We start from the raw sequence: 18,444 nt of genomic DNA, 5'->3' as shown, positions 1-18,444 counted from the left end.
TAACATGGTCAAAAACACCAAACAACACATCCTTCCAAAATAAATTAAAATCAATATCAATTCTTTCAGACACAAAATTACACATATCACTCCAAAAAGAACAATCGGACACAGCCAGAATAAGTGAGTCATCGTTTCAAAATTTGCAGAACAAAAAGTACAGTTTGAATTGATATTTCTTTTGAATCTTTTTACAATGTGATCATTTGTTGGATCCACTTTGTTATTATTGCGGTTGACGTCACTCGCCCTGCCCTCTTGTTTTCCCGGAAGCGGAAGTGCTGCGGCAGGTAGGGGGCGGGGCGGGAGTTGACGGCTCCTTGTGCAGCTCGGCGTCGCTAGCTCCAGTCGGCCCGTCCGGGTTGAGTCAGCTCGTCGATCTACTTCTTATTTCCACCACTTCAGTGGACGCCATGGCGGCCGCGGACTCGCGCTTCTCGAGCGCCGGCGGGCCGGCCAGCAGAGCGGGGTTCCCGGCGGGGGAGAGCAGCGGCGGCGGGCCGGGGCCCGGGGCCGGGGGAGGCGGCGGGGACAGCGAGCGGGAGCGGGATCGAGCCTCCTTCGAGTGCAACATCTGTCTGGACACCGCCAGGGACGCCGTCATCAGCATGTGCGGACACCTATTCTGGTACGAACTCCTGCACAGAGAGAAAGAACCAGGACTATTGATATCAGGGGTTGTTTTGAGGGGGTTTGTGCGGCTTCCTGCTGGGAGTCACACCTCACCCCGTCCTGGTGTCAGCAGGTTGGCTGAAGTTTATCTGTAGAGCACTATTCAACACAAGGTAGTGCTTTACATCAACATTAACAGCGACAAGGCAAAATTAAACGGTAAATAACAAATACCATTAAATAAAATGATGAGAAAAGAGGTAAAATAATAAAAAGCACCAGTTGTTATGTTATAGTAAGGCAAGGCAAGTTTATCTGTAGAGCACAATTCAACACAAGGCAATTCAAAGTGCTTTACATCAACATTAAAAGCAGCAAGACACAATGAAACAGTAAATAACAAATAAGATTGAATAAGATGATAAGAAAATAAGTCAAATAATAAAAAACACCAGTTGTGTTATAGTAAGGCAAGTTTATTTGTATAGCACAATTCAACACAAGGTAATTCAAAGTGCTTTACATCAACATTAAAAGCAGCAAGACACAATTAAACAGTAAATAACAAATAAGATTGAATAAAATTATGAATAAAATGATACGAAAAGAAGTAAAATAATAAAAAGCACAAGCTGTTAAAAATAAGGGCAGTAGAGTCCAGCAGGTAAGTATTTAATTTAAGAGTACGCTTGAGTAAACAGTAATGTTTTTAGGCAACAAATACAATGATGAGGAAAAGAGGTAAAATAATAAAAAGCACAAGTTGTCACGTAAGGCAAGGCAAGTTTATCTGTATAGCACAATTCAACACAAGGTAATTCAAAGTGCTTTACATCAACATTAAAAGCGACAAGGCAAAATGAAACAGTAAATAACAAATAAAATGAAATAAAATGATGAGAAAAGGGGTAAAGTAATAAAAAGCACCAGTTGTTATGTTATAGTAAGGAAAGGCAAGTTTATTTGTATAGCACAATTCAACACAAGGTAATTCAAAGTGATTTACATAAACATTAAAAGCAGCAGGACACAATGAAACGGTAAATAACAAATAAAATCATAAGAAAAGAGGTAAAATAATAAAAAGGCACACAAAGTTAAAAAGTAAGTCATAATAATCATCATAATCAGGTTTATTGGTCAAGTCAAACAAGACAGAGAATTTGACTCGCTTATTTTCGCTCATTGTACAGTAAATAGACAAATGGCTCTTATTAACATATATATCTTATTTTTAAAGTGAAAGGTGCAGCAGTTTAAATAGACATGGTTATTGAAAGGTGCATTGTTACTCTGAGTGATGAGAGTTCATCAGAGCAACAGCTCGGGGGAAGAAACTGTCTCTGTGTCTTGGACCATGTATTTTGGTCCAAGACCATTCAGCTCTTTGTAGACCAGCAGGAAGATTTTAAACTCTATCCTTTGACTCACTGGAAGCCAGTGTAGTGATTTCATGACCGGTGTAATATGGTCCAGTTTCCTGGTGTTTGTAAGGACTGAACACTTTTAACTTAATTTAGTTTGTTGAAGCTCTTAAATAAAAACCTTCTTACTACATTTACTGAGACTGCACGTGTAATTTCATATAATTTGATGTAGGTCAGAAGTTACAGCCTTGGATTCAGACTCCTCAAAGATCTGATTGTGATGAAGTCTGTGGAGATCATTGACCACACCAGACATAACTATTCACAGCAGTTCTGAGTAAATATTTCAGGCGAAAATCAATTATTAAACCTCTAACCTCTCTAATGTGTGAAATAAAAATATATCTGTTAAAGAATAAGAATAAGCTTTATTGGCCAAGCATGAACATGCCAGACAGGGAATTTGTCTTCGGTTGTTTCGCTCATTGAACCCAAATTAAAATAGTTACAAACAGTAAAACACTAATTAAATGTGGTTTATTTGAAGACTCTAACTGTGTGAATTTCAGCTTCGGGAGAGTTAGGATTCTAGTACATTCTCTTATCTGGTGCAATCAAGACTTGCGTAAGGCTCAACCTTCAGCCCCGTGTTGAGAATGTACACATGCTTAGTGTGTGTACACCTCATTCATGAGTTAGGAGTGTTTACTGATGGCTGTGGTCGCTCACAAGCTGAGGCTAATGTGAGATTAGGGTCAGCGGTGCAGGATTGGGGTTAGTCGTAAGGGCATTATGATCAGAAGTAAAAGTCATGATTCTTACTCACAGGAGGACATAATTTTCCTTGAGTTGCTCTTGCTGTTTTGTAGTGATGGCTGACAATGTTGAGTAACAGTATGTTTTAGATTTCCGCCACAAAACACCTGATTTAACACCAAAATGTGTCTTTTTAAGTCTAATAAAAATAGACATGGCAGTTTCAAGCCAGGTGGACCGTTTATAACAGATGTGGACAGCATTGTTTTTCTTCTTTCCTTTGGGTTATGTAATAATGCAGTTACAGCAGTCAGAGCCACGAGTTTGGTTAATATAATTAAATATGGGCACAATTTGCTGCCTGCCATTCTGCTCTACAAAAAGTTACACATCAGATGAAGGCTTGCTATGTTTCCTGAGCTCATACAACCGTACTTTACGCTTTTTCATACATGCTTGACTGCTTTGCAAAGATATTTTTTATTGAAATCCAAGATGTTTTTATTTAATTTTCAGGATTTCTTTTTTCTCTTCACAGCAGGTTTGTGGTGTATTCGGAAGGCTCAATCAAAACCCCACCAATAAAGAATACAGGACTGTCTCAGAAAATTAGAATATTGTGATACAGTCCTTTTATTTTCTGTAATGCAAAAATGTCATACATTCTGGATTCATTACAAATCAACTGAAATATTGCAAGCCTTTTATTATTTTAATATTGCTAATCATGGCTTACAGCTTAAGAAAACTGAAATATCCTATCTCAAAAAATTAGAATATTCTGGGAATCTTAATCTTAAACTGTAAGCCATAATCAGCAATATTAAAATAATAAAAGGCTTGTAATATTTCAGTTGATTTGTAATGAATCCAGAATGTATGACATTTTGTTTTTTTTTAATTGCATTACAGAAAATAAAGGACTTTATCACAATATTCAAATTTTCCGAGACAGTCCTGTAAATTGAGGTCAACTGGACCAAAGTAAAAACTATGCTAGTGTGTACGCAGCAAAGCCATCACATTTTAACTCTTTGCTTTTGTCTATAAGGGCAGGTGCTTGTTAAATCATGAATGAGCTTCACATTGATTTCCCATGAGCATATTTTGTCGTTTGTTTAATGATAAAGGGTGCTGATGATGAAGCAATGAACTCTATTAGATCATAATCCAAGAGAGAATACTAAAAACATCATCAGGGAATATATATATGTATTTTTCTTGCAGAAACAATTTCAGCTGCACCTGCTGCACGGTAACACGGTAACGTGCGAGAGCTCCTGCATTATATGCTGATGTAATGCAGCTGCTGCATTACTCTAATCCCCCCTGGACGCTGTCTATGTGATGAAACTACAATGATGAAACTGTCAGTAAGGAGGACAGGTGGTGGCATTAGTTCACTCTTTGCAACTTCAAACGAATGTGGCCAAAGTGCTTCTATTCAAATTGATTCTGTATTAAAAAGAGATTAAAATACACAATGAAGTTTAAATTATTTTTATATCTGCTGTGCATGTGCTTTTAAATCTTAGATTCAGTCAGGACAATTGTACTTTGACAGACAGCTGCACAGAATTGAATGTGAGTGAACTCAAGTAAAAGATAACAATGAGTGTAAAAATATAGAAATGATTTATTTTTAAAAGAAGAATCTCCTTTTAAACATTGCACTTTACCGTTGAAAGAAGCCCAAATTTAAGTGTCTGCAATGGGAAAAAAAAAGATGTAAAAATGACAGAGCAGCTAACACAGGAGGGGAGATTACTGTATTGTTCCTGATAAAGTGCAGTTTATTAAGTGGTGTCTTGTCCCTTAGACATATAAAGGGTCTTTTTTATTTTATTTTTTGCCATATGAATGAGTTTATTGATCCCGCTGACTTGTTAAGCACGTTTGGCCCATTGTAGAGGGCACTTGCCACCCCAGAGGTAGAATATCTGTAGCATCTTATTGCACATGTCAAAGGAACACACGATAGAATATGCTTGTTCTCTTCTTGTAGACAGTGTTGGTGCGCCGGTCCAGTCTGTTGGTCAGCTGTATACGGGTCAATGACGAATAAGGATTTTCAACAGGTCAATTTTAAAATAATAAAAAAAAGAATATCTATTGCAGTAGTTCAAACATTAAGAATGTTGTGTAAACATAAATTCATATAAAAATTTTAAATTAAGTGATTTTAGAGTTTTTTGTCAAGATGAATTGGCACTAGCCTTAAAAAAAAGTCATGTGGTTCAACCATGATTCATATTAAAATTAATTAATTTCCTTAACATCTTTTTTTACAAGTTTTCAATATTATCCAAAAATGGTTGTTTTTTTTAATGGTCGCGCCACATGATATTTCATAAAATGGACATCAGTCAAACTTTGTTTGTATATTATGATGGAAATATAAATACAAATGTGTTGCAACCTTACACACTACAAGACATTTCGGAAATCATGCCAGATAGGACAGAAGATTGAGTCATGGTCGGACGGTCGCAGCACTTGACATTTTGACGCTTAAAACAACAACAAAATCCCAAATAACTAGTATTTTTTGTAAAATTCAAGTGAGTCCATATGTGGGACAAGTAGTTCAAATATCTGGTATTTTTTATCCATTTAAACCTTTTTTTAAATTGAAAAAAAATCTGTTTTTCAGAAAATATAGGCGTCACGTCATTGACCCATACACAACTACATGTAGTACTAAATAGTGTCCAGCTCCACTGTCATGATGTTAGATGGGATCGGTCGGGGATATTGACCCTTCTGAAGTTGAGCACCATCTCTTGGGTCTTGATGACATTAAGAAGCAGTTGAATTCTGCATGATTCCCCCGCACAGCTCCCTGCCTGTCTGGAAAACTGCAACTCTGGAGGCAATAAATGTTGCTAATAGAAATCCATAGCAGCTTCGAACTGTTGTTTAAGGATCTGTAAAAACATGTTTTAAATAGTGTTGCCATCCAGGTGAAGGTGAGCACACCACAGGAGGTAGATGGATAGTAGGGTCATCTAAACCCACACGAGGCTGGTATGCAAAGCAGAGACAGTCAGGGGTGTGTTTCACCTGCAATCGTGCTCCATGGAAAGCAGAGACCAAAACTTCTGATACCTTCATGACGTGTGCAGAAGGCGTTGCTAAAGTCGCATACTACAGGACTGTCTCAGAAAATTTGAATATTGTGATAAAGTTCTTTATTTTCTGTAATGCAATTTAAAAAAAAAAAAAAAAAAAAAAAAAAAAAAAAAAAAATGTCATACATTCTGGATTCATTACAAATCAACTGAAATATTCCAAGCCTTTTATTATTTTAATATTGCTGATTATGGCAACAGTTTAAGATTAAGATTCCCAGAATATTCTAATTTTTTGAGATAGGATATTTGAGTTTTCTTATGCTGTAAACCCTGATCAGCAATATTAAAATAATAAAAGGCTTGCAATATTTCAGTTGATTTGTAATGAATCCAGAATGTATGACATTTTTGTTTTTTTGTAATTGCATTACAGAAAATCACAATATTCTAATTTTCTGAGACAGTCCTGTACTGTACTGTTCATGTGCTTTGCTTCAGAAGACGTCTAGGATAAGTAAGTTAGGCCGTGAAGAAACTTTATGAATCTGAGTTTAAAGTACTTGCCTCAAGATTAAATGAGGCAAAATAATCTAGAACTGATTTGAAGTATTCTGAAACGTGACTTTGTCACATATTATTTATCCAGCCAGTTTATACATGTGCCCACATTTAATTTGTTGTTAACAGCTGGGGCTTACAGGTTGTTCTACTGTAGTCAGCGTTTGAAGTGGATCAAAAACACAGGTGAATTTGGAGCGATATCCGTTCTTGTCTTAGAACAACTTTGAAATGTTTTGATCCACTTTAAAGGTTGACTGCTATATTTACGTTCCTGTTTCACAGGATATCTGTGATAGCACACTGCTCTACACGCAGAGTTTTGAACCTTGAAATGTGTGTGCTGGGCAGCCCTGCAGATAGCTCTGCACTACGCTATGTTTTAGTGTCTGATTAGTTTGGCGTAGCAGTTTTTTTTATTTTTTATTGTGCTCTCGTTTAGGAATTTGGCTATAGGCCCACCTGAGCCAACACGGATGACCAGGTTTGAATCTTTTGTGATTACGACAGTGGAAAAACAAAACAAGCCCTGCCTGTTCTTCTGCATGTTACAAGTTACAAAATGCAAATTAATCTTTCAACGAATCTTTAACCCGTATGGAAATGATGAATACCAGAAACCAAGAGAGGCTCCTTGAATGAGATGCCACCCTTAGAAATAACTAAAGTTATGTTTCACTCTACTTTACTGATAAAAATACAAATGATTTACAGGACTGTCTCAGAAAATTATAATATTGTGATAAAGTTCTTTATTTTCTGTAATGCAATTTAAGAAAACAAAAATGTCATATTCTGGATTCATTACAAATCAACTGAAATATTGCAAGCCTTTTATTATTTTAATATTGCTGATTATGGTTTACAGTTTAAGATTAAGATTCACAGAATATTCTAATTTTTTGAGATAGGATATTTGAGTTTTCTTAAGCTGTAAGCCATGATCAGCAATATTAAAATAATAAAAAGCTTGCAATATTTCAGTTGATTTTTAATGAATCCAGAATGTTTGACATTTTTGCATTACAGAAAATAAAGGACTTTATCACAATATTCTAATTTTCTGAGACAGTCCTGTATGTAGAAAGAAATTATAGTGATTTTGAATACTTTTAAACTAGTATTAATACTTGTGGTTATACTTAATAATGTGGTCAAAGATCACTGCTATGGATGTGGGAAGATCTTTCTAACAGAAGAAAAGACTGCCCGGTGATTGTCTTTCCTCGCTGGAACTAGATTATAATGGTCATTTCCGGCTTTATGTTTCCACAAGCTGATTCAGAAAATGGTTGGCATATCCTGCTCCATCTGTGTATCTGCCTCCGTCATAATTATCTCTACACAAAACCATATGGCTCTATGAATTCAATTGTAATAGTAATTTCTTTTTTTCTCAAACCTCTGAAGAGAGCGTGTAGGATGACGACGGGCCGTATCAGATCTGTGTGTAGTAAACAAGCGGCTCAGTATCAGAGCGGAAGACGTTCCAGGGAGTTATCAACACAGCCCAGATAATTATTGGTTGTTCTGTCCCTTTAACTTTGTTCCCTGCTGTATAAACAAAAGAGAAGAATATCCTCACAGACCCAACCCAGCCAGGAAACTATCTGTTTGTGCCGTTTGAGTCTCGGGCAGGACAATGCTGCCTTAAAATGTTTCTTTCTTTTTTTTTTGTTAAATGTTGGGCAGTAATGGCCATAAGTGCTGAGCAGATGCATTAAGCATTGAAAGGTGGAACTATTGGTAATCTGTGCAATTTCTGTTGTTGTTCTTAATATTTATTTAAGATCTTTTCAGCACTAATAGGAGATGCCCTTTTGACATTTTTGATGGAAATTACTATGACAATAACACATCTACAGGACTGTCTCAGAAAATTAGAATATTGTGATAAAGTTCTTTATTTTCTGTAATGCAATTTAAAAAAAAAATAAAAAAAAATAAAAAAATAAAAAATAAAAAAAAAATGTCATACATTCTGGATTCATTACAAATCAACTGAAATATTGCAAGCCTTTTATTATTTTAATATTGCTGATTATGGTTTACAGTTTAAGATTCCCAGAATATTCTAATGTTTTGAGATAGGATATTTGAGTTTTCTTAAGCTGTAAACCATGATCAGCAATATTAAAATAATAAAAGGCTTGCAATATTTCAGTTGATTTGTAATGAATGCAGAATGTATGACATTTTTGTTTTTGTAATTGCATTACAGAAAATCACAATATTCTAATTTTCTGAGACAGTCCTGTATTTCTGAACAGTTATTTGCAATAAATGTGTAAAGTTGATTGCTCCTGTTTTGTTTCACATTTCTTCCTTGTATTAAAATCACTTTCTCATTTGGTAAAGTTTTGTTCCTTCTTTGCGATCATGTTTGTTGTCGTGTGGGTACAGCTGGGGAACAAGAACTAAGTGTTTATGACCACAAGCAGTCTCGATTAAATACAGGAGTGGGAAACAGGATTGTGGATGTGTGAAAGCATCTCACGATTAAGATATATAAAAGACGACCACACATTTTTGGTCAAGAAACTACACGATTTTATGCTTCTGGACTCATTGAAGACACCTCAAATTTCTTGCGACTCCAGTCTGGAGATATTTTTGAGAGTGAAATCCCTCTTCTCTCATGTAAGGTTGTGTCTGACATCTTTTTTACTTTTGATTATGTAACTACTACCAGTATTGTGGTCCTGAAGAACTACTGAGAGTCCTAGTGAACAACACCCAGTGCTTGGGAGGATGTTTTTGATGCGAGTTAGTGGAATCCTCCCTCTGGCTTTGGACTGGTCCGTGGACATGAAAGGTTCTGCCCCTTGTTGGGGATTTATGGACTTTTGGCACCATTGGATTACCACTACAGGCTGAGATGTTATAGTAAGTGAAGAGCCCTACCAACTATCTACTTATCAGCAGAGGTGGGCAGTAACAAGTTACATTTACTCCGTTACATTTACTTGAGTAAGTTTTGGGAAATGTTGTACTTTTAGGAGTAGTTTTGAATCACTATACTTTTTACTTTTACTTGAGTAGATTTGTGAAGAAGAAACTGTTCCTCTTACTCCGCTACATTAGGCTACGTTGAGCTGTTACTTTTATTTTATCCCTTTTATCCACGTACGCGTCAATCTCATGACATCACTGGGTGATTCTTTGGGAAAAATGTTTGTTTTTGCATGTTTTGTCACATTTACACAGACTCAAACACACACAGAGTTTCTATGAGTTCATGTTTGTTCTAGTTCTGCCTGGTTAAAAAAGAAAAGTACAAAGGCTTGAAATTCTGTGCTACTTGTGCTTAATTTATTTTTTTTATTCTGTTTTTTTATTTATTTTATTTATTAAAGTACTTCAATTTAGTTTAAGATTATTTTAATTTAAGCTATTTTTTATTAATTTTAAGGATTTTATTGATTTAATTTGCCTGAAGATGATTATTTTGTACTTTTGTCTGTTTAAATGGTTGTGTTAAAAAAATAAATCAGACGTTACTCAACAGTTACTCAGTACTTGAGTAGTTTTTTCACCAAGTACTTTTTTACTTTTACTCAAGTAATTATTTGGATGACTACTTTTTACTTGTACTTGAGTTATATTATTCTGAAGTAACAGTACTTTTACTTGAGTACAATTTTTGGCTACTCTACCCAGCTCTGATTATCAGACAAATATATTTTTTTTACATCAATAAGAAATATCTGTGAGCATGGATGAGCACGTATCTACTCACGGCTTTGTGTCTTGTTAGTGACTAGAGCTCAGTCAGCTGGTCACGTTCATACCTGCAGAGGGGGGAAATGCAAATACTGTTGACAACAGATGGAGCCAATTAATACTAGCAGCAGGGAGAAGGGAAGATTTTAACCAGCAACAGCCTCAGGAACAGCTTTTCCTGAGGCTTCTCTAAGGAAAAACAAAGGCTTCTGCAAGTTAGAGATTCACATGAAACAAAAATCCGACTGCTCTCACAGAAGGAAGACTAAAATTAAAGATGCGTTACATCGACACACTGCATTAATACATTTCTGTCCAGGAATCTTGGTGTTACTGAAACAAGCAGTTTACATTTTGAGAGAGAGGAGCTGTGTGAGAATAGAAATTCATCTTTGTTTCTTTTTGTCTCTACAGCTGGCCCTGTCTTCATCAGGTAAGAAAATCCTCTGTTCTGTCACACAAAGGCCTTGAACGCACGCATGCACGCATGCACGCATGCACCCACGCACACAGCGCACGCACAGGGGTGGTATCAGTGTTGGGGTGGATTAAACCCTGGATGAAGCTCAGCTTCATGGAAGGGAAGCTTTAGTGATAAAATGATTAGTGGGGATACCGTACTAGATTAATGCTTCATTTGGGCTTTGAGTTGATTAATCCGGAGCGGGGGTGGGGGGGCATACAATTAAAATATTTCAGTGTTGGAATTTTCTGTGTTTCTGATGTTTTTTTTGTCATTTTCTTTTGAACTGTTGGATAACAAAAACAGTATGAAGGCGTCAAATCCATTTATAGGAAAAGTGTTCTATGTTAAAGTGACAAAAATCGATGTGAAACATGAACATATACAGGACTGTCTCAGAAAATTAGAATATTGTGATAAAGTCCTTTATTTTCTGTAATGCAAAAATGTCATACATTCTGGATTCATTACAAATCAACTGAAATATTGCAAGCCTTTTATTATTTTAATATTTCTGATCATGGCTTACAGTTTAAGAAAACTCAAATACAGTATATCTCAAAAGTGAGTATACCCTTTAGATTTTTGCAAATATTCTGTCATATCCTTTCAGGGGATAACACTATCTTAATGAAACTTTGATATAACTTAAAGTAGTCAGTGTGCTGCTTGAATAACAGTATAGATTTATTGTCCATTGAAAATAACTCTGTACACAGCTGTTAATGTCTAAACAGCTGGCAACAAAAGTGAGTACACCCCATAGTGAACATGTCTAAATTGTGCCCAAAGTGTCAATATTTTGTGTGACCACCATTGCTATCTAGCACTGCTTTAACCCTCCTGGGCATGGAATTCACCAGAGCTGCACAGGTTGCTTCTGGAATCTTCTTCCACTCCTCCATGACGACATCACGGAGCGCACAGATGTTGGACACCTTGCACTCCTCCACCTTCCTCTTGAGGATGCCCCACATGTGCTCAATTGGGTTTAGGTCTGGAGACATACTTGGCCAGTCCATCACCTTAACCTTCAGCTTCTTCAGCAAGGCTGTTGTCATCTTGGAGGTGTGTTTAGGGTCATTATCATGTTGGGAAACTGCCCGTATATATTGGAATTCATGTGTCCCTCGATGAAATGCAGCGCTACCAGTGCCGGCAGCACTCATGCAGCCCCAGACCATGATGCTGCCACCACCATGCTTGACTGTAGGCAAAACACATTTGTCTTGGTACTCCTCACCAGGGTGCCGCCACACACCCCGGACACCATCTGACCCAAACAGGTTTATTTTGGTCTCATTAGACCACAGGAAATGGTTCCAGTAACTCATGTTCTTGGATTCATTGTCTTCAGCAAACTGTTTGCAGTCTTTCTTATGCATCGGTTTCAGAAGAGGCTTCTGTCTGGGGCGACGGCGATACAAACCGATTTGATGCAGTGTGTGGCGTATGGTCTGGGCACTGACAGGCTGACATCCCACTTCTGCAACCTCTGCAGCAATGCTGGAAGCACTCGCACGTCTATTTTTAGAAACCAACCTCTGGATATGACGCTGAGCACGTGGACTCAACTTCTTTGGTCGACCCTGGCGAGGCCTGTTCCAAGTGGAACCTGTCCTGGAAAACCGCTGTATGATCTTAGCCACTGTGCTGCAACTCATTTTCATGGTGTTGGCAATCTTCTTATAGCCAAGGCCATCTTTGTGAAGCGCAATAATCCTTTTTTTCCGCCGCTCAGAGAGTTCCTTGCCATGAGGTGCCATGTTGTCCAGCATTCAGAGAGAATTGTGCCCGAAACACCAAATTTAACAGCCCTGCTTTTCATTTACACCTGAATCCTTGTAACACTAACGAGTCACATGACACCAGGGCGGGAAAACAACATCATTGGGCACAATTTAGACATGTTCACTATGGGGTGTACTCACTTTTGTTGCCAGCTGCTTAGACATTAACAGCTGTGTACCGAGTAATTTTCAAAGGACAATAAATCTATACTGTTATTCAAGCAGCACACTGACTACTTTAAGTTATATCAAAGTTTCAGTAGGATAATGTTATCCCCTGAAAGGATATAACAGAATATTTGCAAAAATCTAAAGGGTGTACCGGTACTCACTTTTGAGATATACTGTATCCTATCTAAAAAAAATAGAATATTCTGGGAATCTTAATCTTAAACTGTAAACCATAATCAGAAATATTAAAATAATAAAAGTCTTGCAATATTTCAGTTGATTTGTAATGAATCCAGAATGTATGACATTTTTGCATTACAGAAAATAAAGGACTTTATCACAATATTCTAATTTTCTGAGACAGTCCTCCTGTATATTTATGTCTGTTGGTCCAAAACTCAGGTAAAAGCTTGATTTTCATGGAATTTGCGTATAAAGTAGCCTAACCTCAGGAAATGTGGAACAAACGTGAGCTTCAGCATATGGTTGTGGTGTAACGGCAATGTGCCAGACCTTGATCTGGTAAACCTCTGACACGCTAATCAACTTAGCGCTCCTGTTTACTGCAGCTTTCTGCACTTAACTGGTTAAAAGCTGATGCAACACAAGGTTTAGATAGTCCCCACGTTTAGAAAGTATATCTATTCCCAATGGGTGTTCCACGTAGTGTTGATGTATTAAATTATTATTCCCACAGTGTTGACATAACTTATTACCAGCACTCGAGTTGTAAAAAGAAATCAGGGGGGATGGTGGATTTGATCATATGGGGACAGATAATTTGTGCTGATTACAAATAATATAATATATTACAAATAATAGCAGTGACCAAAACAGCTGCAGAAATACTGCAGGAATGACATAGCAGCAGTTAAATGCAGCCTTCTGTAAGCTTTAAATATCCACTGGGCTTACATCAAATACATCAAAACACAACAATAAAAAACACTTTTCTGAACTTATCAATATGACTCTGTCCTTCACAGGATAAGTAACATGGATCACTGCAAAAACAACAAGAATATTTGTCTTATTTCTAGTTAAAATGTCTCATTTTAGTAAAAAAATCTCATTACACTTAAAACAAGACTCATCACTGGAAAAAAACAACAATTTTCACCTGTTTCAAGTAGATTTTCACTTGAAATAAGTAGAAAAATCTGCATATGGAACAAGATTTGTTTGCTTGTAATGAGAAGATAAATCTTGTTTCACTGGCAGATTTTCCTACTTATTTCAAATGAAACTTTACTTGAAACAGGTGAAAATTGTCAAATAAGTTATTTTTCTGGTGTTATTTTTCTGGTGATGACTCTAAATGTTGAAATAGCAGTAAAACCACATTCATTGATGAAATGACATAAGGGATGGAAAGGAGGGATGGCAGTTTTTCAGGGGGGATGATTTGGACCGTTCTCATTTCAGGGGGGGTGCCATCCCCCCTCATCCCCCTCAACTCCAGTACTACTTATTACCTATTGCTGAACTCCTTAAAGCCAACTTAGTTTATTTGTTTGTCTTCTGGGCTTTGCTTCATGAGCGTTTGAATGTGTGCTGTTCTCAGTGGTTGGAGACGCGGCCCAGCAGGCAACAGTGTCCGGTGTGCAAGGCGGGCATCAGCCGAGAGAAGGTCATCCCACTGTACGGCAGAGGAAGCTCCAGCCAAGAAGATCCCAGGTACCCTGAGCTGTCTTTGTGTACAGTCCTCCGCCCTCATGGCTTCTTTGTGACGGCTTTTCTGTCGTTGTGCAGGTTGAAAACTCCTCCCCGACCTCCGGGACACAGAACAGAGCCTGAGAGCAGAGGCGGGGTAAGTCTTGGGATGGCACCACTCTATTTATGCTGCTCTTTTTTTTTCCTCTCAAAACCTCAGTGCCTGCGTTTCCATGCATCAATAACCCTTTTAAAACCCGAATATTGGCAATAACCTGAATTTGCACGGCCATGTAAACACCAATAACCCGAATTTGCTCATATTCAGGTTTTAAAAACCCCAATATGACCCCTGGGTTACTCCTTTTAAAACCCGAATATCCGGTCATGTAAACGCCAAACGGAATATCTCGATCAAACGGAACAGGAATCTGTTTTCTGCACATGTTCTGTTCACAAGGAATCCTGGTCTTTTGAGTCCAGGAAGTTCTTATAAACACGGAGAAACCAAGACCAGGAGGAGACTAATCACTTCATAAATGTAATGAAGGATATGAACATTTCTGCATTTGTAGACGGTAGAAAGTACCGGGATAGAAGATTTACAAGAAGGTGAGAGAAAAGTTGCGCGAAGCAGCATTTGTTTTGGATTTGGATACAGGAAGAAGAAGCGGAAATGATGGGAATTGCTCATGATGTTCTCCGTGCGTCGCTGGTTTGATCCAGATATCCCAAATGATTAATTACCATGTAAACGGAATATTCTGAAAAGTTTCAGTAACCGGAATATTACATATTACAATAACCCGAATTTTGACTGCATGTAAACGTAGTCAGTGATGGTTCTCTCTTTGTTTGCAGATGTTTCAGGGTTTTGGGGACACTGGCTTTCACATGTCCTTCGGCATCGGTGCTTTCCCCTTTGGCTTTTTCACCACAGTCTTCAACGCAAACGACCCCTTTCACAGAGCAGGTGAACGCATGGAGATACCATTTAATTCCCCAAAGGTTCATTTTAGTCTCATTTTCAAATCCCCTGCTGTAACAACCTTTATCATCTTTATCGCCCCTGTCATCAGACCATTATGCAGCTGATCACCAAGGCAACGCCAACATGAATAACGGCAATAACAACTGGCAAGACTCCCTCTTCTTGTTCGTGGCCATCTTCTTCTTCTTCTGGCTGCTGAGCGTGTGATGAAGACGGGACGGACGCCCGCTGGAAAAGGATCGAGGACTGGGTGGCAGGGTGGAGCGCGAGAAACAAAAACAGACAAAAATAACCTGCATACTTAACTCAAGCTACAGACACACATCTTTAAAATATGAAACCCGGGAGAGGGTGGAGGGTCGTGTTTGATCGTTAAACAAGAAATACAGGTTTTTTTCTCCTCGCAAAATCCGATCACTCCGCAGCAACAAACATTCACAACACCTGCTGTGGTCAAATTTCTTTATGCAAAAGACACGTACTACAAAGTAGTACCAATTCCCAAATAAGTTGTGTTGGCCCTTCCCTCTCTGCACACACCTGTAGATAAATGCACACAGAAAAGTGGAGGTGAGTTCTGGAGTTTGAGGCTTTCACTATCGGTGTTCAGAGACAGTATTGCGTGATCAGGGTGAACTTATGTCATTGTTTGGTTGGTTTTTTTTTGTTGTTTTTGTTTCCTGTCTGTAGACAAGAGGTGGGTGGTGACTAACCTTTGGTTTTTCACACCCATCCCTCTTGAAGGAGTTTAATCCTCAAACAGAGTGAGGGAGAACTCTTTGCAGGGAGAGTATAGAGGGGAATGGGTGTGTGTGGCGCGGCGTAGCGGCTCCTGCAGCAGACGGTTGTTCCCCTGGAAGCCCAAACACACCGGATCGGCCATGTGGGACGTCGGGGACGGCAAGCGTAATTATGTCCCTGTTTACAATTTTCCATGTGAAATAGGCTCCTAGAATTGTTGACAGCGAAATGGCACAGATGGGACGCATCCAATATACATTTGTCTTAACAAAAAACTGCCATTGCACTGTGAAGTCATTAGTGGACAAGTTAGTCTTTAACATTGGAGTGTGAGCTGGCGCTGAACCACTCGTAGCTTTTATTCACATCCTTTCCTCTGCCCATCAAGGCAGGGGAAAGAAATAATCAAGCAGGTATAAGATAAGAAGGCTACCGTCAGCCTGTAATGTTTTTGGATTACATAATGTACTAACAAGAGACGACAGGTGGGAATAAAAAAAAAAATGCTTTGTCACAAAGGTGAAAACTATTTTCAGGATTTGGTGCCAGTTCTCTGAACGGTGCCTCCCCCAAACCCTCATCTTTACAGTTGTTTTGTCCAAGTCTGTGTTGGAATGAGTGCGTGGATACTTTATATATTTGTATATATGAATATTGTAAATTGTGTTTTTATGTGTTTCTGACTGGGGTACAAGCTGTGGGGGGTGAGAGAGGACAAGATGTGAATGTACACCTTGAGATTCTTTTGTAAACTGAGAAAAAGACCTGACTCTTGGTTTTTCCGAGCTCCTTAAACAAACTCCCAGAAAGCCGACCTTCCCTACTAATGTGAATGAAGATTATTCTACTTTAAATTCCCCGTTATTGTACAAGTCACCACCATATGGAGTTAACGTTCATCCAATCATGTAAAAAAAAAAACAGTGTGGCCTCATTTTTGACCCGAGAGATGCTCATAAGAACAAAATCTGGGAATCCTGAGATTAATTGCTCTGTTTCTCACCCGTCACATCTGGTGCTTGCATAACCCACCATGCGTTTCCATTGTCTCAGCCGGCCAGCAATAACTGCAGTGACCTGACGCTGTTGCCTTAGCAGCAACAACGGGCTTAACTCAGTCACAGAAACAGTAACTGTCCTTGGCTGGAGTTCAGCGTTTACCGAGTCAGGTCTTTAATGTTCACACCAGGGTCAGAGGAACTCCAGGTCGTCTGTGGGATGAACGCCGTGTCCTGCTCACTCGTCCGCTGTAGCTACGCGCTGTGTTAAGGGGCTAAAGTGACACTTAAACAGGCGGTCGTCACACGTTGTGAGCCTTCTGACAGTCGAAACTTTGAGATATTGTGCTAAACCAAATGGTCAAAGGAGATTAAAACTTCAGGAAAACATTGTGTGTTTTTTGTCATCATTGTTTATTTAATGGTTAGCACTTTGAAATGTCTAACACATTGACATCTGATTTATTTATATATATATATATATATATATATATATATATAATATATATATATATATATATATATATATATGAATGACTGTCTCAGAAAATTAGAATATTGTGATTTTCTGTAATGCAATTAAAAAAACAAAAATGTCCTACATTCTGGATTCATTACAAATCAACTGAAATATTGCAAGCTTTTTATTATTTTAATATTGCTGATCATGGTTTACAGTTTAAGAAAACTCAAATATCCTATCTCAAAAAATTAGAATATTCTGGGAATCTTAATCTTAAACTGTAAGCCATAATCAGAAATTTTAAAATAATAAAAGGCTTGCAATATTTCAGTTGATTTGTAATGAATCCAGAATGTATGACATTTTTATTTTTTTTTTTTAATTGCATTACAGAAAATAAAGAACTTTATCACAATATTCTAATTTTCCGAGAGTCCTGTGTGTGTATATATACACAATTTATTGATCCTGAAAGTGAAATAAATAATAAAAAAAAAGCCAAACATGATCAGAAAGTTGCCACAAATGAATTTGAGTATTGTGTAGTTTGTCTTTAGAGGCTAGTTGCATGTGGAGCTACAGGACCAACCCCCGGCTCTGTCATGTGCTCAAGTGAATCCCACATTACTCCGGCCACTAAGGGGTCACGAGCCTGGATAAATGGGTCGATTGTGTCAAAAATAGGACTGGATGTAAAACCTATACTAAACCTGAAATATGCCTAACATGCAGTGGTGACTTCTTAAAATCAAATAGAAAGAAGTCGCCTTATTTCTCCCTTGTTTTCCTCAGATTGACTTGGGCTTCTGACAGCTCATCGGTCATTCATGACCGAGGTCAACAAGATTTACCAGTGAAAACCCTTTAACAGCTCACTATCCAGAGCAGCATAGAAAAATACTTAAACCTTTCATTTTACATATGTAGCAGTGAAAGGGTTTAAGCATTTTCAATGAAAGCAAACATACCAGCAGGTTCTCAAAGCCAAGATTAAATGTATGCATGTTTGTGGTCCGGTAACAAATTCAGACCATAAACTCAGCTTAATGCAACAACTAATTATATCCAAGTGTTTGGTTTGTTA

The 18,444-nt window shown here is 37.9% G+C and overlaps 1 protein-coding gene across 1 annotated transcript; it reads left to right on the top strand.

The window, feature by feature from the left end:
• Nucleotides 1-296: 296 nt before the first annotated feature.
• Nucleotides 297-17,303, top strand: rnf5 (ring finger protein 5). The gene is made up of 6 exons (XM_061742200.1): nucleotides 297-628; nucleotides 10,505-10,523; nucleotides 14,079-14,191; nucleotides 14,267-14,324; nucleotides 15,029-15,140; nucleotides 15,247-17,303. Exons 1-6 carry the CDS (start codon nucleotides 414-416, stop codon nucleotides 15,363-15,365), a joined length of 636 nt encoding a protein of 211 aa, XP_061598184.1. The 5' UTR covers nucleotides 297-413; the 3' UTR covers nucleotides 15,366-17,303.
• The last annotated feature ends 1,141 nt before the right edge of the window (nucleotides 17,304-18,444 follow it).

Source organism: Cololabis saira, chromosome 15 (assembly GCF_033807715.1).
Source record: "Cololabis saira isolate AMF1-May2022 chromosome 15, fColSai1.1, whole genome shotgun sequence".
NCBI lineage: Eukaryota > Metazoa > Chordata > Actinopteri > Beloniformes > Belonidae > Cololabis > Cololabis saira.
The sequence above is the reverse complement of the archived record's forward strand: the minus strand, read 5'-3'. Positions and strand labels throughout refer to the sequence as shown.

Excerpts from the sequence above, each read along its gene's own strand:
- rnf5 (XM_061742200.1), top strand. The coding sequence starts at position 414 with ATGGCGGCCGCGGACTCGCGCTTCTCGAGCGCCGGCGGGCCGGCCAGC. Across the intron at positions 14,325-15,028 it reads AGCCTGAGAGCAGAGGCGGG|ATGTTTCAGGGTTTTGGGGA; the intron begins GTAAGTCTTGGG and ends CTTTGTTTGCAG. Across the intron at positions 15,141-15,246 it reads CGACCCCTTTCACAGAGCAG|ACCATTATGCAGCTGATCAC; the intron begins GTGAACGCATGG and ends CCCTGTCATCAG.